This window comes from Euleptes europaea, chromosome 7, assembly GCF_029931775.1.
Source record: "Euleptes europaea isolate rEulEur1 chromosome 7, rEulEur1.hap1, whole genome shotgun sequence".
Taxonomy (NCBI): Eukaryota; Metazoa; Chordata; class Lepidosauria; order Squamata; family Sphaerodactylidae; genus Euleptes; species Euleptes europaea.
Genome location: NC_079318.1, coordinates 50,648,159 through 50,674,344, shown reverse-complemented (window position 1 = coordinate 50,674,344; position 26,186 = coordinate 50,648,159). Strand labels below are relative to the sequence as shown.

The following is a 26,186-nucleotide window of genomic DNA, read 5'->3' as shown; positions in this document are numbered from 1 at the left end:
ATGCTAGCTGGCCGATAGAAGGCATGTAGCCAATGGGCTTTAATGGGGATATGCCTGCCTCCTTGGCACTGAAGAGTTGTTCTTGCAGTGCAAGATTAGCTGGTCACTGAGGAGCTGAGTAGGATCCCCCCCCCCTTTCAAGAGTCAAATTGGTCAGGGTCTGGAAGGTTTATTCAAGTACTGTGCACTAAGGGAGGCTGCGACATTAGGGCAGAGCAATAAAATACAATTCAAAGAGGTCACACCTGTTTGGGACAGAACAGATAAGGATGGGGGTTAAGGATGGATGATCTTGGTGAGCTCTGTGAGGCATTAGTTAGACGGTGAAAGAGGCTTAGACCACTTACGCGTGGCTACTGGGTCTGGCCTTGGGGCCTGACTGACTCAACTATCTAGAGTTTAGGACATCCGGGAGACAGGGAATATCTTGGAAAGGCCCCTCTCAGCACAGTTAATCTGTGCAAATGATGAGCCAGGGAACAGAGTTTAAGAACAGCTCCCAGGCTTAGAGCAAGACCTGTGCTCGGGAATTAGAGAAATGCAGTTTCAGCTGCCTAGATCCTATCTGCACTGGAGCTAGGAATTAAGATTTTTCTTGTTGCACAATCTTTAAATGGTAATAAAATGGTGGCCATTTATTAATCCAAAATGCCAGTATCTCAGCTTCTTAGTTCTCGGCATATGCACAATGGCGTTTTCTGCCACATGGCATTAAAACTCATAAAACTGCTTATGCATTAAAAGAGGTATGTGCTAAACTCAAGAACTGCCTGGAAATAACTGTCAACCAGTCTGAAAGCAGCAAGCAGTGAAATCATGCCCTGAAATATTTTTCCCCGTGTTGTAGCTAAGGGTATGCAGACGAGACACCCACCCCAAAGAGAAGCACCTATTCAATTGCTTTCACTGAGCATGTGCTCATGTCTCCCATTGAAAACAATGGAATTTAGTGATGCTTATCTGTGGCTGGATTGTGCGCTAAATGGGCTAATGGGGAGCACAACCTAAAGTATGGAGAACTAGAATAACCTTGCTATCGAGATCTTAATGCAAGCTTGTTTGAAGAAGAGTTGGTTTTTATATGCCGACTTTCTCTACCAATTAAGGGAGACTCAAACCAGCTTACACTCACCTTCCCTTCCCCTCCCCACAACAGACACCCTATGAGGTAGGTGGGGCTGAGAGAGTGTGGCTAGCCCAAGGTCACCCAGCTGGCCTCATGTGCAGGAGTGGGAAATCCAGATCAGAGTCCACCACCGCACAGATCAGAGTCAAACCACCACTCTTAACCACTACACCACGCTAGCTCTCTTTTAAGAAAAAATGTTTTATCAGTTCAGACAGAGGTAGAAATTCACATCACAAATGAAGTCCACAATCTTCAAGCTACTTAATAAAGAAAGGTTCTATGAACTCAATGCAGCTGGTCTACTCCAGGATCTCTAACAGGTGGGTTGTGCAACACCTAGAAGACCCAGGAAAAGAATGCAAAAAAGATCTGTTCTAGGCTTTTCTTTTAAGATTTTCTTTTATAGGGTTTTTCTCCGTGCTGCTTAACTGATAGCTAAATTTCTGGTGCTCTTTTTAGTCCATGTTCTGCTTCTAGGATATGTCAAAACTTGGCAACATGTGTGGGAGATGGTGGTGGTTGGGATATTGTTCATTACAGAAGTAGCTCTCATTAAAGAAAAGGTCAGCAACCCTAGTCTACTCCAGAATGCCTCTTTGATGGCCACACTTTAAGGGGCTTACTCTGTTTCTGTTCTGTTCTCATTTATTTCTGCTGGACAGTTTCAGCAGGGACTATATTTTGCAATCTTTCTATTTTCACTGCAACAAAAACATAAAGAGAAGTTGCTTGTGATCAATGTATTGGAAAAAAATATTTTTATAGACAAGTGAAAGAAATAAAAATAGCTAGAGGCGTGTAGATTGTTTGCTTTGCCCAGTGCAATGCATTTCAGTCATGAAATAAAAAAGAGAAGGTTTGCTCTAATGACCCTCACTTGATGTTTAACCTTTGCATTCATAAACAGATATCTAGGAAATTTCTGCAGTAAGAATGAAAATGAAGCCAGATTGCATTACCTCTATCTAGAAGGTCAGAGGTTCAGATTACTAAAGTAATGAAACTTCAGCAGCCTGCTTCAGATCTATTAGGTTTGTCAGTTTTTATAAGCATGCTTACTTCAAGCATACAATTATAAAATAAGGCGCCTACATTTGCTGAGAGTCACCAGCAAGCACTTACAGGCAGATTTGCATGTACATATTGAAGAATTAACTCACTGCTTTGACGGGCAGGTAATCTGAATTAAATGGATATGTTCCTTTTAAGATGACACAGTGCAAATGTGTATATTCGTATGTCCATAAAAATCCAAGCTACACAGGAAAACACATGCAAGGGTTTGAACAGAAACAGGGGCTTCGTGAACCATTATGAAAACCCACAACAGTTTAAATATGAGCCAGGTCTTGCCCCAATTATATTATATCTGAACATTTCAGCAGTTTCCTCTTTCTCTAATTCTTTGAATAGGAGGCCGAACTTTTACATAGTATTTCAGCTTCTCAATATGTTGCCCAGGCTTGGCTCCTAACTAATTTGCCTTACCACTCTTATCTATACTTGGTTCAGGTCTCTTCTTTTGGTCTTGTCTAAAGAAGTGCTTTGTCCCAATGTTATGGTTGCTGTCTTTCCCTGTCCTTCTCAGCTGGCCCTGCTGAAAGATTCGCTACTTTGCATCCTACAAATATTAATTCACACCTGTAATACTCCCATAATGCAATACATTGAGTACAGAATAAGACTCGGAGATGCTCCCACTTTTTGCAGACATCGGTAAGTAAAAACATTCAGGGTTGAATTGCATCCAACTTTATATTTTAGTGCTATATATCTTTAATACAGGGGTGATAAGCGATTCAGCAATCAAAATCCAGAAATGTAAGCTTTTTCTAGCATGAATGTGAAATGATGGGAAATGCTCAATTTACTGAATTTGTGCTTATTTATGCAGCTGTTGGAGACATAAGAAGACTAACTGGAAACCTCCCTGAGCAGGTCACTGGAGAGGCAGGATATACATTTTTTCAAATAAAACAAATAAAGAAGCTGACAACCCTAATTACATGTTTTCATGAAACACTGAACAGTAAGTAGAAATACCAAGCAGCAGACAAGATCTTTTAAGACTTTCAAAGGCCAACTTTCGCTCTAAAATACATTGACAATGACTGCTCAGCTGAGCCATGTAGAACATTAAAATTGATGATTACGACCTTGTTCACACATATCACTTGATGACTGCAACATCACATATGTGAATGGCCCATCCTAAACTAAAGGCAACAAGTAGACCATTCGTATGATTTTATATTGCTTTTGTGCCTAAGTGTTGAAGGAGTCAGGTCGCATTCCATTGTCATTCATTCAGTACACAGAAATCAAGGGAGGTTGTGTGCATTTGTGCACTGCAGTGATATGAGACTGATTGTTCACCTAAGAAGGGCACTTACTTGGGGTCGTCCACTCCACTTCTATAGCAGTATGGTTAAGAGGTTGGGCTGTAACTTCACTCCCCTTCTTTGGAAAACCAGCCAATGTTGAAGCGACCACTGGCTCACTAGTTCCATATCCTACTTCATTGAGTACTAGGAGTTTATATTCATATGTTGTATAACTAAAACATATAATTATACATAATTACCATTGAAAGGAATGCATTTTTTAAAAATCATGCACAACAAAGCATGCATCATTGCTCCAGCCAAACACAGAAAATAAAGTTTAGGTTTTTGAAAAGTCTTTGTACTGTTTCAGATACCAGGAGAAAGACGTATAGGTTTGCTTTAAATACCCGGCTACTAGCACAGGAACGATTAAATAAGATAAAATGCTATATAAAACAGTTAATGTTTTTCAAAATAGTGAGGGATTACAGCTCAGTTCAAGATGCAATTACAGCAATGGCAAACTGCCAGCATTTGGAGATGAGGCTGATTCGAATGTGTGTGTTTTTTCCTCTTCTGGGAAACCCATGGATCTGCACTTCCACTTCCCATTACAACAGTAGTTTTCCTTATCAGATTCCATACAAATAGAACAGTCAAGCATCTCAGATGCCATGCCTGAATCTCTGCGTGTGTATATGTGTGAAAGGATGCCTTTATCTAAACTTTTAAAAAGTTATAAATGGAAAAGACTTATGACTCCTTCCCTCTCCACACTTTTTGTTGTCAAAGTTCAGATTTTGTTACATTGACATTGTGTCTTTCTTTCAAGGAACTCAAGGTAATATACACGGAGTTCCCAGCAGCTCATCCACCCTAAGCAGTTGTCAGACCTGTATGGTTTCAGCAAGGTTACTGTGTCATGTGCATGACTATACAGTAGGAATTTAGGGCCCAGCTCTACATGTTGCCTTTTTAATAAGTCAGGTGCAGGTTTCCAGCCTTTTTCCCAAACCTATATGACCACAGAGGTCATGATTTGCCCCATTTTGGAGATGCACATACATGAAAGGCTGCACATGCAGCTCCAAAATGGGGACAAGAACATCCTCAGGGCTAATTCAGTTTGGGAAAAGCATGGGGGTAAGGCAGAAGCCCCTTCTCCCCACCCCCACACACCATAATCCTGAGCCTGTTTCATACAGCAGCTCCCCACAGCTGCTGTTAGGCTGCAGGAAAAGCAAGCTGGGTCCAGAGAACCTGGAGACATTTAAAAAGATAACATGTAGTTTGGTCCTTAGCTTGTAAGATTCTTAGGCCAGATACCTTTGACGTTTGCTTATTCTGTAAAACAGATAGATGGCACAATAAATATGTGCACATTCGTAGATGTGTTCTTTGATCTCTTCTCTACCTCAGGTAGGGAGCTGGCTTCAGTCACAGATGAAGCTTACACAGTGGCCACCCCCATTTGTGAAATAAAACACCCAACACTTGTCCTTTCTGTTCTTCAGAAGAACTTGTAAGTCTGGTTATTTCATAAGGCTTTCTCCTGAGAATGAGGAATTGGCTCTTGAATTTGTGAGCAGCTCGTTTTTTGATATTAATGATTTCTGAATAGTTGGAATTCTGTTATTGTTAAATAGACGGTTATTTAATTTAGCCGTGGGGTAGTTTGGGGAGCAATTCTAAACAGGTCAGCTTGGAAGTATATGCCATCATCTTCACTGGGGCTGACTCTCAGGAAAATGTTTTTAGGGTTGCAGCCATAATTATTTGTGTAGTTGACATGATTTCTCTCTTGTAACAGTGGGATGAAAACATTTTAAATAGCGATGAAGCAAATTTCTTAGGTATGGCGATGTTAATCTGATGAGCCAAATAATTGGGATTTAAGATAAGCAGATGTACTCTGTTGGAATGGAATGTGTACAAATTGATTTCATTCTTTTTAAAAATTGTGATATTTTATACATTATTTTGACTGGCTGAAATATGTCATTTTGCTGTTGTTGAAGAATACAACACAGAAGGACACAGGGTTTTGAAAAGAAGGCATATGTCTGTTTGGCACTGGAATTTACCTTATTTGACAAAATCTGAGCAGATCAGAGATATGCTTGGATTGCATCCAGCAACATAAAACAATTGCTGAACAAGTTTGCAGCTGCCTGTTGGTCAGTAATGATTCACAGTTGATTGCCTGATCAGCTGGGAATTGGGTTCTTAGCACTCCATCCACTCACCAAAACAGCTGGGAGTGGGTTATACTGATTCACAGCTGATGAGCAGATTAGATGTGAGGGACCTGGCAACCCTATCAAGCATCCGTACAAGTAATCTTCTGAGTAATGTCTGCATGGTGTAGAGTTGCCTGATCCCTCTTCACCACTGGCAGGAGGTTTTTAGGGTGGAGCCTGAAGAGGGCGGGGTTTGGGGAGGGGAGGGATTCCAATGCCATAGAGTCCAATTGCCAAAGCAGCCATTTTCTCCAGGTGAACTGATCTCTATTGGCTGGAGATCAGTTGTAATAGCAGGAGATCTCCAGCTACTACCCAGAGGTTGGCTACCCTAGAGTGGTGCTGAGAATTCACCACATTCTATCTGGAACGGTTTATATTGCAGGGTACATGATTTATCCCCATTTCCCCTTAACACAGGGATGGGGAACCTCAGGCCCGGTGGCTGTATGCAACCCCCGAGGTCATTTTTTGTGGCCCTCGGGAGATCAGGGACCCCTCTGCAGAGGCGCAGCACAAGGCAGCCCTCCCTGAGGGTGTTCCTGGGGCCATGGCTTGCGGGGCGGTGCGGCACTCTTTGGACCTCCTCTCGCCGACTGACAGCTGTTGGTCAGCGAGAGGAGGGGGAGGGACGCTTCCCCCAAGGCTGCCCGTTATAGCCGCAGTGTGCAGGAATGCCGGGGCACACTGTAAGCCCCTCTTTCTGCCTGTCTGCTGTTGGGCAGCGAGAGGGAGAGGGGGAAAAGAGGCCCGCGGCTCCCGGTGGCAGAGCATGCACGCAGGAGCCGATTGGGCTTCGGGGGGCCTTTTGTGGATTCTGGGGGGGCATGGAGCCTGGGGCCAGGTCGCGTGGGACCGGCAGGTGTGTGTGTGTGTGTGTGGGAAGGCTTTCCTCTCTTTCTGTCTCTGTCTCCCTCCGTCCTTTTATTTATCCCCCTCTTTCCATTTATTTCTCCCTCTCTCCCTTTTCCTTTTTCTCTGTTTTCCTTCCTTCCTCCTTTGCCGATCGACTGCGGGCTGTGCCCCCCTGGCACCTCGTTTGCTCGGGCCAACCGCTGGCTGCCCTCCCACCTTGGTGGGAGGACCAGGGGTTAGGGTTGGGGGGAGGACCAGGGGGAGGACCAGGGGAGTGGGGGCGCCCTCCAGGCCTTCTCTGCATGGCCTCCCCTGGGGTTGCCATCCTCCAGGTGGTGGCCGGAGACCTGGCAACCCTAGCCTCTCCCCCCAACCGGGAGATCTACACCTGGTATGGCCCCCAAATGATGTTATAAATGTGCAAATGGCCCTTGGCAGGAAAAAGGTTCCCCACCCCTGCCTTAACACATCATGTAGGTTATACTAAGAGAGAGACTAGCACAAAGTGACCTAGCAAACATCTAGATTCCAGTCCAACACTGTAACCGCTGCACCACATTGAAACTCTCTTAGGGCCAAACTTGATTCTGTTGTGTTCCCGGGGATACCACCACCATTTTACCACAATCTTTACAAATGAAATGCCACAAGGGCCTAATCCTGTTCAGGGCCATGGCGTGTGGGGAAAGGGCTTCTGTCTCCCTTTGTACCATTTTCAAGTTCAAAGGCATACTGCCCATAGCATTAGTAAAGTAAGAATACTTCAGAGGTGAAATGGCAGCAGCATCCCTGGATCATCCCTGGGGACACCATATCATCTAGTTTGGCGGTTCGTTTTTGTGAACTGTGGGCCACAATAGGCCTTCCTGTTGCCACATGCAAATGGACACTGCACCACAGAACATGCCCAACACTCCCCCCCCCCATGGCTGCACATTACAAAGGAAGGTTAATAATTGAGGGCTGTCTGTCTTTTGGAGAATGTTGTCCACCATTACTCTAAAAAACTGCCAAGGAGGCACAGGATTCCTTGGAAATTGCATCCCTGCTTTACAGCACTGATGCCCCTCAGCAGATGTTCCCCAGAAGGCAGTCAGCTCTTGTAACCAGTGATTAATCTTTAGACTGCACAAATGCCTTGCTCAAATCTCACTTTCCTGACTGTGGTTTTCTTTAAAACAGAAACATGTTATATGTATGGAAGATGTAGGAATGGCAAAAACAGCCATAAACCCAGGTGCGTTAATAATGACTAATGCCAAAGGAGATGGCACAAAATATTTCATTACATAATTAACATGTTTGCAACACGGAGACACAAGGAACACTTTGAACTATTAAGTACAGGCTATACAAAATGCCAGCATTTGTTTTTATAGTTTTTGTAATCTCACCTGCTAAGACCCTTATCTTCATAAAACCACTGACTTCCTGAGTAAATATTGTGCCAGAGATTTAAATCTTCAGGGGGATTTGATGCAAGTGGCTGCTGGATTTTACGTCTCAGGAGCTCATATCTAACACAAAAGACAAGCAGAATGCTGGGATTATCTCAACTAATGTTATTACACACAAAAATCACGTTGTTTTTAAAAGTCACACATTATTTTGTTTTTACAGCTGTAAAGTTTTTTTTAATGTTTTGGGATTTGACACCTTCTCTTAAGTTACCTAATTCGTTTCAAAAAGTATAATGAATGTTTCATAATATTTCTTTTATTAGGAGATCATAATCTGAGGACATTTAATGGTTTATAACATTTTGTGAATTTTACAATAACTTCAATGAAGTTTGTATAGGCTTACACTTTTAGTAAAAGGCTTAAGGAAATAAAAGTTCCATGTAATCTTTTACAGTTATGTTCAGAGAAGGAACTGCATCCACACTGCAAACATTAAACCAGTCTGAATGCATTTAATTATAATGGCTCCTTCCGTATAGCTCTTGGGATTGTAGTTTTATGAAGGACCTCTGGCTGGGAGCCATGAAACTGGTAAATTTGTCATGTAGACATTCAGTTTATAGCACTGATGATGCTACTGATGACATGCATATGACAACTTGTGAGTTTATTTATCTGGAATTCTGTGTGGTCAAAATTAACTCAGAAAGCTGTTTTACCTTGGAGGTGTGTGTTGGAATCCGAGTTCCAAGTGACATGCTTAAAGATTCTCAGCATGCCAATGTCTGAACAAAACAGTGATCACCTAGTTTCTACAAGTTTGGGGCTAGAGTTTTATAAATTGAATTGCTGCTTTTCATATTGCACAGTTAATCAGTCTTATTTGTTCATTATGGAACATATCAAGAAGAAGGCTAGCAATCACATCTCTTCAGACCTACAAAACAATATCTGAAGGTTAGCTAAAGGGATTTGTTTCAGTGCAGTAGCTGGGTCTCTACAATATCACCTTGCATAAAACCAATTTCAAATTTGTGTTATTTAGCATCAACTTTATCCTGTTATGTCATTCATATATGTTGAAGGAAATGCTTGGGCCCTAATATTGTGAAAAGAATCAGTTCTACAACAATAACATGGTATATAATTCAATATGTTACCATTACCTTACAGAGAGAAAGAGCATTAGAGTGATGCTATTACATTGTATCTGCATTCGTAAATTTTATTAAACCCTACAGGTCTTTCAGACATAGTTTCGTCTAGTCAACGTTAATGGAACATCAACGTTTCTGAATCATTTCATTAATGAGATTCTTCACATTAGATACCATACTTAGAACAACCTTAATAAATACCATAGTGTCATGATTCTCAAGCTGTGATATAAGCCTCAATGTTCCCAGTTCTCCCAGTTTAAGTGTGTATCTGGACAGGGTCAGCGGGAGAGAAACCTTGTATGCACTGTTTGCTCACCAAAATTTCAAGAGCACCACACAGATATGCAACATATAGATCACATTTCAGAACTTGCTGTATTTGTGCTTTAAAAAAAATCAAAGCATACATACACAGAGGGTTAAATTACATTTTATTTTCCAGGACAATCTATATATTCCTCAAGCATAAAATATATACATATACTGGTTAACCTGACCTCATATGTGCAACAATCTGTTGAGAGCTAATTGGGGGGGGGGGATCAGATAGGGACAAGCTTCCATCTTTTGACCTGGGATGCAAAAACTAAGTGAATTACTTGGATGGTAGTTCAATAAAATTAATGGATAATTATTTATACTTTATCACTCAGTACTGGGCCCCATATGCATTCTGAGCACACAGGGAGCTGCTATTCATGGGGAATCTCCCATAAAAGTTGTGGGTGTGAGAGCAGAGCCTTGAATGCTCCTCTGAATCTGCTGCCTTGTTTGAATTGAAGGGGAAGTCCATGCAGGCAGGCGCCTGCTGTCCACATCGAAGCTTTCATGCCAATTACAAATTGTTGGTCAGGTAGTATCGCCACTGAAATTATGACCTTAACAAGGATCACTTTTAGTCCATTAAGCTGGAAGGCTCTGGCGGAAATAGGACTTTAATAACCCAAGTATTCAGGCAGACTTGACTGTGGACCACAAGTCAGCGTGCTGGTTTCTCTTTCTAGAGATTTCATCGTCTCCAGCATCTGAGAAACTAAATTTCAAAGTCGATGTCATGAGAATATTCTGCTGCCTTCACATCACAAGAAATGCTTCCAATTTATTAGTTTAGCAACGTCAACAGAACTGTCACCTCTTAAAAAAAAAACCTCCTGAATTATTTCGTTCTGGTTGGTCTGTCTGTAATTTGATGTAGAAGCCATGAAAAATATCAAAATCTTTTTAAGCACTGGATAGTAACCGAGTACAAATCGCTTCCAGTGGCTGCTGCCGCTGCTACTACCCTCTCCACTCCTCTCTCCATCACATTGTGCTGAGCAACTGCTTGAGTGGTCGTTCTGGTTGGAAGCAACATGGCACACCATGAAGAAAATGAACTTTGCATGGACTGGTTATGTTGTATTACTTCATCCACCAGTGGTAAGAAAGTCACACTCTTAATGTAGAGAAATGTAGGTTGCGTTCCTAAGACTGCCTGTCTTACCACTCTGCAATGCATACCTATCAATTAGTCTTCTGGAAGCAAGATAAAGGAGGGTCTCTCCTAGTGTATAAATTTATTACATTTCATTTTCTAAATTTCTAGGGAATGGTGAAATCACTGAAGTCCAGTTGAACACTTCAAGGCAATACAAGGATAATTTCATTGTGGAGTGAGACAGCCAGGACAAGGAAAACTGAAGTCACTGATTCTACATGTGTTTAATGCATTCGCTAACCAGTCAGACAACCAAATCTGATAGTTCCATGCCTCTTACTTACTTCTCTTGATCACTCCACTATTACACTGCTCAAAATAAACTCAAAACAAAGGGTTTGGGGGCCTAATAGAATGATGCTATCTTTGCAAAAAACAATGCAATCTTATTCTCAGAAAATATTACCATGGAAAGGATGCTGTCAGTGAGGATTTATTGCACAGCATAATCCCTACATCCATGGATCAGCACAGACCCGCTTCCAAGGCAGACCAGTGGTTTTCAAACTTCCTAACTTCTAGGAACATGTTCCACATAGGATTGCCAGGTTCCTCTTTGCCACCAGAGGTTTTTGGGGCAGAGCCTGAGGAGGATGTGGTTTGGGAAGGGGAGGGACTTCAATGCCATAGAGTTAGGGTTGCCAGGTGCCCCCGGCAATTGCCCCCTCTGCCCACCGGCCACCTGAGGGTCGGTGGGCAAACGTGCATGCACACATGCATAGTGCGCGCGGCACTTCCAGTTTAGAACTGGAAGTGCCGCCTCGCAAAGGGCCTTTACCTCTTAGTTTGAGTGGTAAAGGGCAGCTTTACCATTCAAACTAAGAGGTAAAGGCCCTTTGCGAGGCGGCACTTCCGGTTCTAAACTGGAAGTGCAGCGCGTGCGTCGGTTTAAACGGAGCAAAAGAGGGACCTGGCAACCCTACATAGAGTCCAATTGCCAAAGCGGCCATTTTCTCCAGGTGGACTGATCTCTATCAGCTGGAAATCAGTTGTAATAGCGGGAGATCTCCAGCTACTACCTGGAGGTTGGCAACCATAGTTCCACAGTGGTTTGTCTGCCACAGATCCCTTACATTTTGCAGATTATTGTTTCTAAGGCCTAATAGGCCTCACTTGAATTCTGAATGAGCAGAAATTGTACACTAGCTCTACCCAGTATTTGTTTGCTTCTGGTAGTGGTGGCCAAATGGTCTTCAAGGGATAATGTAAGGTTGTCAACCTCCAGGTGGGGCCTGGAGATCTCTGGAAATTGCAAGTGATCTCTAGAAGACAGAGATCAGTTGTTTTGAAGGAAATGGCTGCTTTGGAGGGTAGACTCTATGGCATTACACCCTGCTCTCCCCAAACCCCATCCTCCCCAGGCTCCACTCCCAAATCTCCAGGACTTTTCCAACTCAGAGTTGGCAACCTTAATTTTCTCTCATTACAGATTATCTGGTTCAGGAACCCTCTGAACCTTTTGCAGAAGCCAAGAAAGAGTTCCCTGGCCTACAGCTTAATCATTCCTCTAAACAAAGGTATGAGCGTCGTATTCACATAAAGTTACTTATATTGCTATGTGCCTTACCTTATATGGGGTCCATTAGGCCTGGATGGTGGTTGCCAGGAAACAACAATAAATGACTCACTAATTGGAGTCACAGACAATGGACTAATGCCTTGGGGAAGCATTGGATGGGTAGTCATGTGGGTAGGGAGACTCTCTGTACATCCTCCAATGTAGCCACCACCTCCAGAGCAAGCTACTATGGTGACTGAGTAGTTTGTGAAAGGGATCAGATTGGTTATTATATGATTCATTGACGACAACAGGTTGCTGGTAAGGGTGATTCGAGGGTCTGGCATGCGAATCTCATAACTGAGTATTTCTCCATTCAGGATCAAAGGAGGCTTCCATGAAACCTGGAAAAAATTAAAAGACCCCCCCCCCCATTTTAAATACAAACAGTTGTGCAAGATAAAACTGACAGCCCTTGCAGTACAATGTTCTATAATGTGCCCCCCACCTGCCATTCACTCTGAGGGTACGTTTCTGTCAGAGTTACAAGTTGGCCATAATAGATTTGACAGAGACAGCTGACAGGTACCTGTCAGATTTGGGACATCTAGCTGATGCAAGAGGCTGCAAGTGCCTTGAGGTCCCAGAGTGAACTGCAGCAAACCAGATTAAGGGAGTAAAGCTGATGCAATACTGTGGCCAGGTCTACAGGTGGCCTAATTGGTTTCTGGTGCTGGAATGTATATAAGTCTGTATGATTATAACTCTGTGTTGGGAAGTTTGGTGGAGAGAAGTGTATGTGACGGTTTGTCTTTTTGTATCTGTGCACTGTAAATTAAACAACACTGTTTTCTATAAAGCCAAGGAGTTCTGATGGTGTGTCCTGGATAACTGCTAATCCACTTACTCCCACGTCAGTTTCATGTTATGAGGTTGTATAAGGAAACATGTGTCTAAAGGATCATAATATATTACCCGCAGGTTACATATTATAGAGCATTCTCACAATCACAATACTTGTGCATATCCATATGGCCATCCAAATTTTGATGTTTGAAATTATTTATTATGGATGTGTTTTCCCACAAAAACCAATAGCAACCATCTATCTAGAATCTTTTATTGGAGAACATGATCACAAATGCTTCTGGAAATATAAGTCTTTTTTACCCAGGTAATAGGGCAGTAGTGTAACAAAATGGTTTTAAATTGCTTGGTAAAGCGAGTGATTTTATGTGGATAAGTGACCTTTGAGTGAAGTTATTTAACATGGTCTTCAAGGAACAGCCATAATGAATAAATCAGCCCACTATGGTCCAGTGGTACAGACTAGGACTGGGGACAACTGGGATCAAACCCCTGCTCAGCCTTTAAGCTTGCAGTATATCCTTGAGCTAGTAGTCACAATAAGCATAATATCTCACAAGGTTGCTGAGAAGATAAAATGGAAGGAGGATAACCTTTTATGCCACTTTGAGCTCCTTAGAAAGAAGACAGGATATAAATATGGTATATAGATTGTCATCTGGAATTTATTATCTATGACTTGACAGACCAAAAACTCCGATGGACACAACAATACAGTGTTATTTATCCATACATGATATAGTAATATCTGATTAAAAGTAAAACACAAACAAAAAGTTGCTTCTAAGTTCAAAGTATAACAGCTATCTTGTATGTGTGTGCTATCAAGTCACAGCTGACTTATGGCGACCCTGTAGGGTTTTCTAGGCAAGAGATGTTCGGAGGTGGTTTGCCATTGCCTGCCTTTGCATCATGACCCTGGTAGTCCTTGGAAATTGCCTACCAAAATTCTAACCTGGGCTGACCCTGCTTAGCTTCTGAGATCTGACAAGATCAGGCTCTCCTGGGGCTATCCAGGTCAGGAACAGCTATCTTAGTATAGCTCAAGTAGGGTTACTTCTTGCTCTATAAAACAAATAAAATTATTCCGGAACTAATTATAAGAGATCTAAGTAACCCATGTTTTACTCTTCAATCCATTCTCGACACTGAACATACCCAGAACAGAAATGTCACAATCCAACAAACGATGTTCATACATATGAGGCCACCAGGGAGCTTCATCTGGGAGCTCACCAGGGAGTAAACAGCGTGAGATCTTAAGGAATGGTGAAATTCTTATGCCTTAATACTTGTATGGCATTCAGAAGCAGAATTTTCTTTAAGAAAGTTGAAGGTCTTTGATAAAAAGAACTTGGAACACCATTAAACAAACCAATGTTAACAGTGAAGTCCGAATCCAAGGAACACAAACAAGCTTAGCAATTGAACTATAGAAACAATTCTTAGTCTGGCAAAGCTTAAAAATTCCTGTTCAGGTTTCTGCCATGCATAGCACACAATAACATCAAGTAAGTGGCGTAAACATCACATGAAAACAAATCTAAAACTAGGGGGAGGCAGAAGTGAATCTATCCTAGTTATTTGCATTATCTTCATCCTCCCTTATGAAATAGTGTAAAATCATCCAGGCAAGGAAATGTTATGTTGTAATTTACAACATAAAAGAAAAGATATTTCTTCCCACAACACCCGCCGTGTATTACATGCCCAGAGCTGGTGTAGAACCTCATACGGGTGGGATGTTGGCAGCTGACCACTTTTCTTGACAATCAGGTAAATGTAAAAGTGGGAGGCAAGCAAGGTAGACTGAAGAAAACTGTAATGCTTTTATGTTGTCACTTGGGCAGCATGACAGACTTTCAAGGCATCTACATAAATTAGAAAAGTTCATGGCAGTGTGAATGTTGTCTTCCACCAGTGGGTGAAGAATTTTTTGTTTTGTTTGATATTTCCTCACTGTTATCAGCCCTCCTCCCTGTCTGTGAGTTTTTTATGTATTTAAATTTGTTATGTGTTTATGTAACATTTTAATTGTTTTAAATATTTTATATTTCTTTATTTAAAATGCTTTTTAATGCTTGAAATGTTTAAATGTTTTGTTTTAGTATTCACTACCTTGGGAACCTGAATTGGATAGGAAGGCAGCATATCAATAAAAAAACTGATTAATTAATTAAAATAATTTAAAAAGCAGTTTCTTTGGTGAAGTGCAGAAGATTTCCACTCCCTGCCACTAACTGATAACAACAACAACAACAACAAAAACCCAGCTGAATATACAGGGTAAAAGTTTTAAAAACAGTGTAACTGTTGTTTGTTCATGGAATTTTTAAAGTCTTCATTTGTGACAGCAAAGGTGCTTGGCTTTTTGGCCTCACTGTACAATTTTTGTTTTATTCTCTCTCTATATTCCAGCTCACAAAAACCTATGCCACAATATATTTGTTAGTTTCTAAAGTTCTACCAGTTTATGTTATTTTTGCTGCAATGTGGCAAAACCTTTGGAAGTAGCTCACTAGGTTGACCTACAGTGTTGTCATGTCAATTAACCCCTTTTATCTGGCTTTATCAGATTTTGGAGAAACTTACTTGGTAAAGTTATATCCCTTATAACCACAGTCTATGGTGAGCCTGTGGCGTTCCCAGCACCACTGAGGCTAGCTATATTCCCAGCAGTGCCGGCACACAGGAACAGGCAACAAGAGTAACATGCCCATCGTTCCCTCACAGACCTGCACTGCTGTTGGATGGATCCACAGTGAGCCACTGAGGTTATTGCAACATCTTTGGGGCTTGTCTTGCTTCTGGCTAGGGTTTCCAGGTCTCCCCTGGCCACCAGTGGGGGATGGGGGGTAGGATGGCCAGATCCAGGTTGGAAAACTCCTGGAGATTTGGGGATGGAGTCTGGGGAGGACAGGGACCTCAGTGGGGCACAATGCCATGGAGTCCACCCTCCAAAGCATCGATTTTTTCTCTGTAGTCTGGAGATGAGCTGCAATTCCAGGGGATCCCCAGGTCCCACCCAGAGGCTGGCATCCCTACTTCCAGCTGATGGCAGCGTGTGAGAAGAGGCAACAACCTTAACTTGCACTCAGTGTTGCCTCCTGGACCTGTGCCACCACCACCTATTCTCTCCAGGCTTCTTATTTAGGCATATGCAACTATTTGTTTGTTTGTTTGTTTAATTTTTATCCTGCACCCTCTCCCCACAGGGGGCTCGGGGCAGCTTACAACATTTAAAACTACAACATTTAAAATACAATATATACAAATAAAATGCTAATGAAAGTAATAAATAGAACAACAAAACTAATTAAAATAGCGACCATAAATTGCCTGAAGAATTTAAACAACGGGCCAGCTCCTTGGTTCATAACATTAGCCAAAGGCTGCAAGAAACAAAGCAGTCTTACATGCCCAATGAATTGCTGAGAGATACCGTAGGGCACAAATTTCCCTGAGGAGCTGATTCCAGCAAGAAGGGGGAACCACTGAAAATAGCCTTGCCCTAGTAGTTGACCAGCAGGCAATTCGTAGGCCAGGCACCTGTAGAAGGCTTTGTGATAATGATCTAAGTAGGTGAAGGGGGTCATGCTAGGAGAGGTGGTCCCACAGGTAGGACAGTCTACTCTCCATGTTAGATAAACTAGTCTTCATGTTAGATAAAGTAGGAGCCTCTAAACCTGTGTGGGACAAGAAATGGGCCTGTATAATGAAAGTAGCCTTGTGAATCCAGACTTTCCCAAACATATGTTCTAACACAAAACTACTCTTTTAAAAATGAAGTTGAATGACCTTTAAGGTAAGAGTTGAGCAATGAATGAAAATGAGATGGCGCACTGGATGGTTTTGTGTTGAAAACAGCAGCAGTTTCTTCATTGATTTGAAGCTCAGTGCAAAGTTAAGAAAGAGAGTGCCCAAGAGGAAGCTAGAATAGGGCAGCTACTGGGAGAGATTAACTAATTTACTATAATGATTCAGGAAGCTGTCATTTAAAGATCAAAGCACCTTATTTTCTCTACCACAAAATTTAAAGGGACAGAAATTAGCCATTCCCCCCCCCCCATTAAACATCTATAACCTTGGGAAGCATTTCTTTTTGGCTCAGTCAAAACCTTTCTATTTGAGCCCAAGCAATGCTTCAAGAGAAAATGGCAGAGAATGAACAATTTCACTGGACCAGGACCAGTATGTAAAAATTATCCAAAAACAATGCAAGTCAAACAAGAGAAAATGGCAGAGAATTAACAATTTCACTGGACCAGTGAATTATCCAAATAATTCCTCAGCACTTAAGTGGATCTAGAGGCAAATTGGGAACCGGTGTAGGTGGAACGAGACTGGAGTAATATGGTCTCCACCACTCACTCCAGTGAGCACTGGGGCCATAGCATGCTGTACCAGCTGTCATTTCCAGACATTCCAAAGGCAGCTTCATGTAAGGCACACTGCAGTAATCTAATGTAGATGATATCAGAGTATGTACCACAGTGGCAAGATCTTTTTTGTCCCAGGAAAGGCCACAGCTGGCTCACCAGCAGAAGCTGGTGAAAGGTGCTCCTGGCCATCCTTGCCTGCTGCTTATCCAACAGGAGGCCTGGGTGCAGCAGCACTCCCAGGCTATGAACCTGCTCCTTTAGGAGTGCCAGCCTATGCAGAACAGGACACACCTTAATTACTTTCAGTGAGTACTATGGTGAACCAATGCTACAGAACACAAAAATCATTCAGATTGATTTTATGCCTAAATAAAACAACAAAAACCTGTTACTCTTTATAACAAATTCTGTTTTTTCAAGTTTAAGTGAATGTTAGGACTCAAGTTTAGGGACCAGTTTCAATGACACTGGAACTTCTATTGATTTGTATCTCTACTTTGGTATGAAAGTAATTTTCACCCCCACAGTGCCCTTCCTGCACCTTCAGTGGTAACCTGCAACGACAGCTCTCACAAGGGTACAAACTAATTAAAGTCTCACATTGGCCTGCCCCTAAAGCAACTGCTTATTTACTAGCCTCCAAATAAGAATCATTATTGTAGATATTAACATGACAAGCATGTGGCATGGCACAAAGAGGGTCCCACTTCTTCTCAGCTCTAGACAGATGCCCAATATTTATAAAGATTCCGTAGCCACATGGTACAAACTAGAGACTGTCTGCACAGTTCAGTGGGGATTTGCACTCAGTCTAATGCTATTAAGTTAAAGCCATTTTCAGAACAAATATAAAGTGGCATATAGTCTTAAATAGTTTCTTATCAAGAAAAGGTATGAACCCTTTTGTGCTTACTACAAAAAACTGAATTTTCAATATGCTATCAGGGCTACGCATGCAGAACCCAAATTCACACACCAATACAAAACTCACCTCCCTCTTGCCTAACAAGGGTAAATTTGCTGGGGAAGGGGAATCTGGGGGAAATCAGACTCTGAATCCCTCATTTCAAAAATCTCATTTCACCGCTATTGACATGAGATTGACTGTACACCAGCCTACAGTGTAATATTATCATTTGTTATGGAGCATTCACTACAATATGCAAAGTATTCTACCCTGCCTTCTGTCTTCTTGTGAAATGTGCCACTATAATTCAGGTGAGTCTACAACACACTTTGGACTTGAGCTCAAACCCTGCTCCATCTCACAAGTCACAAGGGCTCTTTTAACATAGATAGAGGGCAATTGAAGAAAGAAGCGAGTACATGCCCTGCTCATATAGCATCTCATGCCCTTCAGGATATATGCAGCACGTATCAGCTGTTGTGAAGCCAGAACAGGTGTTAGCCAGATGTGCTGATAGATCTGCTCTGCAGTTATTTTAACTGTAGAAAGTATAATGCTTATGAGAAAAATCTCTTGATGTTGCTTTTCAAAAGGCACTTAACAGCAGCATATGTATCCAAGAAGAGTCATCCCCTTCAGGATCCCAATCCACAGTTTGTCCAACACCTTTTACACCTGTGACATATGGTGTTCAAGCACAGCAGGGTCTTAGGCATATGTATATATTGCCTTTTATTTCCCTACATCCTCAGGAAGCATGAGGATGTCTAATAATGACTACATCAGTACCAAAATAGAATAGCTGCTGTAGAGGTATCCAGGCAGTTTCGTAATGAAAATACATCCAGGTTTCATAGTACTTCATGCTTATTATCTTCTTGTAATCCTTACAGCAGGCTAGCAAGGTAGATCAATATTATTACCCCCTTATTGCAGATGGAGCTTGAGGCTGAGTGGCTTGCTTAAAGCCACCTGCTACATTCACGGAATAGGTCAGATTTCAACCTGGGACCCTCTAGAACACAGCTCATTTTTTAGCAACTGCACCAGCTTCAAGAATGTAGATTGATGGGTGCAGATTCTTAGGCTAGAACTAGGTGTTATTACGCATGTGACATATCTTATATCAGAGGACAGACCATTTTGGGTCCATCATGATCAGTATTGTCTACTCAAATTGTCTATTGTCCAGGGTCTCAGGTAGAGGCTTTTCACATCACCCTCCAACTGATCCTTTTAGTTGGAGATGCCAGGGATTGGACTTGGGACATTCTGCGATCCAAGCAGATGACCTACCATTGAGCCCTCCCCGTGCTTTCCATCCTGGAATTTAATAGAGATTTAGAAATTACATCCCATTTTGCCCCTCCCTTACTTCCTACCCTCACTCCCACCCCCTTTCCCTGCTCTCAGTGGCTTGGCCAGAGCTGTCTGGGCAGGCAAGCCAAGCTTTCCCTTCTCACAGGCTCGCTCTCGGAGGCTCGCCTGGAGCAGTCCAGGCAGGTGCGCTAAGGTCACTCCTTGACTCATACCCTGAAGCTGGAGCTAGCTGGTATCTCAGGAGTCTCCCTTGATCCTCTCACTCATCCCTCACTTACTGCTTCCCTAACCTGCCTAACACAGTACTGAGTGCTATCCCTATCTGATCCCACTTCCCTGTATATCTGCCCAAGCCCTACTCCTTTCCTCATCTTCTACCCATCCTCTCACAATCCCCCCTCTCTTCCACAGAGGATCCATGGCCTCTCGTTGGCTGGAAACTATAAGTATTTTTATATATATCCCAGGGCAGTGGTCGGCAAACTCATCAGTCAACAGAGCCAAATATCAACAGTACAACGATTGAGATTTCTTTTGAGAGCCAAATTTCTTAAACTATATAGGTAGGTATACTGTTTATTAACTTAATAAACTTTAATTAAAGTTTTAAGTCTTAATTAAACTATAGGTACACTGAATAAAACTTGATATCATACTCAAGAATGATCTTATTTATTGATAAAAATTAAATTGTAAGTAAGGTATCCATAAGCGCCTGAGTCTTTTATTCTGATGCAATGCACTCCCGCCGATTCAGGGGTTAGGGAAACATGGAAAATAAAGGGGAAACAGTCCTACTTGTTATGGGGCAGAGGCATTGGAGTCAACGTGAGGGTGCCATTTTTAGAAGCAGCTTTGTGCTACACGGTGTGTATGTACAGAGTGTTTATGCACCCATTTTGATCTGAACCTGGAATACATGCATGCAGTCAACATATACATATAATCCACAGAAGGCTTTGTGTAGTACCCTTGGGCTCCATGTTTTGATTTCATCAGATTTACATGTAAATTAAGTGAGCTATAGTTTGGGGTGGCAGATTTTGAGGGCCTCTAAATACAAAAAAATGACTAAAAAGGCGAAATTACCATTTGGGGGGATAATGCTATGGAGCATTTTAACTTTGACATGTCATGGGTATCTTAATCCAGCATGCCTTAATCTGACCCTGGCTAACCTCTTGTTTCCTTAGTGTCCCCACACCTCATAGCCATTTAAGGGCAAGTTCAAGCTATGCAAACTGCATGGCAGTATCCTTGTTCAGAACATGGAAAAATAAAAAGGTACCTTTGAAATGGTTCTCATTATGTCCTGCTTCCTCTTTAACACACAAGTATTGACTCAAGAATTGTGAGAACCAGATAGCAGCTCTTTGGCAATGTTCCCTGGCGCAGCCGCTACTTTTGCAGCCGCCGCTGGGGAGGGAGGGAAGGAAGGAGGGTGAGGGGGAGGCAGCAGGGCCGGCTCGGGCAGAGAGGGAGAGGCGTGCATGCGGCTCCCTTCCCCGGACTCTCCTTTCGCCACCGCGAGCTTCGCCCGGCCCTGAACGAGGCAGAGGGGCTGGAGGGGGGGGGGGCTAGAGGCGGGGGGGAAGAGAGAGAGCCGGGTGAGAAGGGTAGGGAGGGGGTCTCGGTCTCATCCAGCCGGGAGCTCAGCAAAGGGGAGCGGGAGATCGCTGCTCCGCACCCCAGCCCTCAGGGTGGCGGCGCCTGGGGAAGAGCCCTGAGTCCCCGAGCACGCAGACGGCACTTCCTGCTGGGCAAATGCGCCCAGCAGCTTCATGGGAGGGGGGCGGGTTCCGTGGCCGGGACAGTGCACGCATGCGCACAAGGGAAGCCCCGCTCCCCGCCACGCGGCGCTGCAGGCCTGGTGCGGCTCAGGACGAGGCCAAGTCAATGGGCGAGCGCCGCGGCCTTCCACCGGCCCCGCACTCCGCTGGAACGCACGGGGAGCAGGCAAGAGGGCTTCGGAGCCTCCCACCACGTGCAGCCCAGGCACGGGTGGGACCCGGCGGTGGGAGGAGCCCAGGCACAGTGAGAGGCGCCCAGCCAGGCGGAGAGGCGAGATGCTGCCCTGCGCCGGGACAGGAGCGGAGTGGCTCGGGAGCCAAAGAGCCTCATGCAGCTCGCGAGCCGTGGTTTGCCGACCACTGTCCCAGGGGATCAGGGATTGGCTGTGAGACCTGGATGGCAGAACTGAAAACTGCCACAGTAACTGCCTCAGTTACTCCCTCCATTCAAATTCCCAGGAGTGGGTGGGGGCAAGAGGATGCCCCCTGCAGGCGAGCATCCGGCCACCCTACCAACACCTGATGTCTTTACTTGGGAATGAGCAGACTCATTTAAATACATTGAGATTTGTCTTGTCTAGTTTGGCCTTTCATGTAATTAACTAAAAATTGGGCTAATAGAAGCAGATGGCATGGTTTTTATCAGGGAAATGGTGGAGAAGAAAGAAGCATTGACTCCTTCCTTCAACCACCTTGCCTACACCTGCTTTTAAGGAAAACTAAAGATGCTGAAAGAACTTAAATCCCCATTACCAGTATCACACATCTGGTTTCACAAAGTCTACCTGTGTTCTTATTATCAATGATTGCAGTACATACATATTACAGAGAAGAGATTGCATCGCAACACTGTTTTGTGTTGAGGACTATGGCAAGTGCAGAATTTTTCTCTTTGTCATCCAGTCTGCAGTGCAGCCAGCTTGCAGGCACCTAAGTGACCTGATGAATCAGACCGAAGGCCCATTCAGCCCCGCATCCTGTTTCACACAGTGTTCCACTAGTTGCCCTGGAGGACCAACAAATAAGGCATAGAGTCAACAGGGCTAGTAGCCATTGATAGGCTTACTCTCCATGAATCTGTCTAATCTCCTTTTAAAGGGCTATCACCATAACCATTGACAGTAAATTACACAATTTCCATACTTGATGACTGAAGAAGTACTTACTTTTGTCTATCATTCATTTATCTCCTATTAGCTTCACTTTGAACCCACAATTTCCAGTATTATTGGAGAAGGAGAAAAAGTTCCCTCTTTCTACAATCCCCACCTCATTCCACCTCTATCGATTTCCTCCCTCTTGATCTTTTTCCTCCCTAAACTGGACTGACAAGCCCTGGACTCTTTAGACTTTCCTCATAGGAAAGGTACTCTAACGCCTTAATCATCTTGGTTGCCCAGGTTTTTCCAGCTCAACAATATATTTTTTAAGATATAGCAACAAGTATTTCAATTGAGGCTGTACTTCAGTTACTACATTGTCACCCACTCAACCAATTTGGAAAGATCCTCCTGGAGCTCTTCACAATCTGCTTTGGGCCTAGGTCCCTGTGCTGCACCAGTGGGAGCTTTGCAGGGGTGTGGCTAGGGGCGCACAACACATGCGCGTGCCCTGTGAGATGTGCGTGCCCCGCATGATATGTTGACGTCACTTCCAGGTTTATCCAGAAGTGACGCGGGTGCTCTAGCAATCTCTGCAGAAACCCTATGGTTTTCATAGAGTTTCTGCGGCAGTTGCTAGAGCTCCCGCAGTGCTTCCAGGTAAACCCAGAAGCAACGTCGGCGCATTGTATGGGTTACACGCACCCAAGTAATGTGCCTCCCCCTCCCCCTGACTGTCTTTTGCCCACTGACCCTCACCTGGTTGGTGGGCAGCCTGGTGGATTGGCGGGCTTTTACCCACCCCCACCGGGCAATTGGCAAGCCTATTTGAGCCTCACTACCCTGAAAAATTTAGTGTCATCAGCAAACTTGATCAACACACACTGCTCATCCCCAATTCCCATTCACTTATGAACTGAGCACCAGTCCCAGCATGTACAATGTTTGCTCCAGTGTTTAGCAGGGTCCTGCATCAGGCAAAACAGAACAGCAAACAAACAACATCCATTGCTTTTACAAAATCAAATCAAAGCCCTCCCGTGCCAGTAGCTGGCAATGTGATTGACTACTCTTTGAAAATACAGATCCGTAAGTGCAATTTACTTCAATAGAAAGATCTGTTTGTTGTTGGGCTGACTAAAAAACATTCCTGTCAGTTCCCTATATGTGAAGTTATGCTGTTCTCAGTCTACTTTCTGACCTTTTTGAACTCTAATTTGGATAGCCAGGAACAAGAAAAATGACAATTCCTAAATATTACTCTTGTTAATTTTTCCCTCTGGATTTGACATAGTTGTGTTAATAAGCAGCATTTTTAATTCAAGATTTAATTAATTAACACCAATAACTATAAATGAATGCTTAACATTTGGATTTATTAGATCAGGGTTACAACTTTTGACTTCAAGGCTAGGCGCTCATCTACTACTACTACTATTACTACATATGTAGGTTTCCACCTCACCAGATAGATAACTACTATTGTCACCTCTGACATCATGGAAAAGGCAGGGAAAGTTGGTGACTGGATATACAGCAAAGATATGATAAGCACTGTCAAAGCTAAGCAGGAGGGTTGCCCACTGTCCAGTACAGGAATTCTATATGCAGAAGTCCATAGCTGATAGATATGGTTTCCTTCTGCATAGCCCCCTTCTGTGCATGCAGGTCCACAAAGCGAAACCATGCACAGAAACTCAGTTCTATATTTGACTTGCTGTTCTGAGACAAAAACACAAAATTAAAAAAAAAATATATTGAGAAGTACTTCAAGTAATTGGTTTCTTTCACCCCAGACTGTTTTCATTCATAACTAGCAATAAAGGAAAAGGAAGACATTTACTATGTTTTTGAAATGAGTTATTTGAGGACCTGACTCCTCATAGAACTCAACTTCCACACTTTTGAAAGCACAAAGTAAAAAAAAGTAATAAAGCACTATCTTAGTTTTTCTGAGTAAAATCACATTAATCAGAATATAGCTCTGAGATTTCAAATGTTCTAATAATGGTCTTCCTTATTTAAAGAACCCCATTCATGTAATTACCTGATTCTCAGATAGGATAATTGTAATCATCCTCTTGTGGACCCTCCAACAGGTCTAAGTATTTCTTAATTTATAGTAAAAATGTGATCACTGATACAACATAAGGCATTAATATAGCTAGCCTGGTGATGTACAAGTACACTTATGCTGATATATAACTGCAGTGATTATGGCTTTCAGTCCTGTATATTGCATTTCCTAATTTTGTAGTAAATGTGATGGCTAACAGTTCTGCTATATCTTAACTTTCCTCCCTTGGCAAGTAAATATTCTGCTCATGCCCCATCATGAACCCTGACCTAAAATTATTAAATATGATACTAACCACTGCAGCCACAGGTTTTGCTCATTTGGGCATTTATGTGGGTGTAATTTATAATTCATAGAACCTGCACCATTTCCACCCTTTAAACATTATATTGCTTTGCCAGTATTTCAGATTATGGTTCCAAATTATCATTCAGTTTGTTTTACATCCATATCCACAAACTCTTGCATACAGACTGAGCATCCAGACACACAAGTATGCAAGTGAAATAACCATATCTATAATAGCAACAATAATTTTTGTGGATGATCTCCAGCCTTATGCAAATGTCCTTTGTTTTGTGCTCTAGCGAGCAAGCTACTGTACCAATGCCTTTTGGCATTAGTACAAGACTGAATCCATGGAAGCATGTGTGTGTTTACACAAAAGAGGCTTCTAAGCTACAAAAATCCCTCTTGTTTGGTTACACTAATTTCCCTTGAATGAAGTTTGTATGCCAGCCAAAACAATGGTAGTTATCCTGTCCTCTGGAGTTCATTCCCAAATGAATGATGTGAATAATTGAAAATTTCCTAGGTAGTCCTCTAAGACTGTTCTTTCCTTACTCAGTCAATTTATGCGTTGATTTCAGCTTCATCGAACACCAAAAACAAAACCGATATTTTGACACCCATATGAAAACATACAGCATTTGTAGCTCATAACTAGCTGCATTTTAATAAAGTCTAGAAGAGTATTTCAGGTGTATCAGAGAACTGGAAACATTTCAGAATAGCACAGAGAAAAATATTAGTAATGGGCAAGGAGAAAAGATTTACTTACATTGGTTTGGGGGTTCAAGCTAGTCACTACAGCTCTTAATTAGTGCTAGAGGACAGGTGGCATTAGAACTTTGGGAACGGGTTCTGTATATGATGGGCTTGTAGATATCCCCAGTAGACCAAAGAGGGTCATCTCTGAATGTTGACCAGAAGAATGCATTTTCCAGCTCAGGAAAAACCTGAAAACTGGTGGACACTAAAGTGTGATGTAGTGGTTAATACTAGGTATGATCTTGGAGATCCAGGTTTGAATCCCAACTCTGTAATGGAAGCTTGCTGACTGACCTTGGGCCAGTCACACACACTCAGCATAACAGGGTTGTTGTGTGGATAAAACAGAGGAGAACCAAGTAACTGGCTTTGGGTCCCCACTGGAGAGAAAGGCAAAGTATAAATGAAGTAAATAATGATGAAGCCAGAAGTGCAGCAAGCAGAAGGCTGAGGAGGCAAAGGCTGAAGGGACAGGTTTCTAATATTTATGATGGGCCTAGCCAATTCAGAGGCTTTATATGGCTTGCAAATATTAGGTCCTGAAGTTGCTCCCGAAGATAGCTTTGAGGCATAATGTAGGATAAGAACAATCTATAGTTGTTCC

General features: G+C 42.7%; 1 protein-coding gene across 1 annotated transcript in view; it reads right to left on the bottom strand.

The window, feature by feature from the left end:
* USH2A (usherin) overlaps positions 1–26,186 on the bottom strand; it is a 588,113-nt gene that overhangs the window by 193,901 nt on the left and 368,026 nt on the right. Inside the window, exons 41-43 of the mRNA XM_056852957.1 lie at positions 12,159–12,493; positions 7,946–8,068; positions 3,523–3,686 (exon numbers count right to left, since the gene is read on the bottom strand). Of these exons, the coding sequence (XP_056708935.1) occupies positions 3,523–3,686; positions 7,946–8,068; positions 12,159–12,493 (622 nt within the window). The remainder of the gene's footprint in view (positions 1–3,522; positions 3,687–7,945; positions 8,069–12,158; positions 12,494–26,186) is intronic.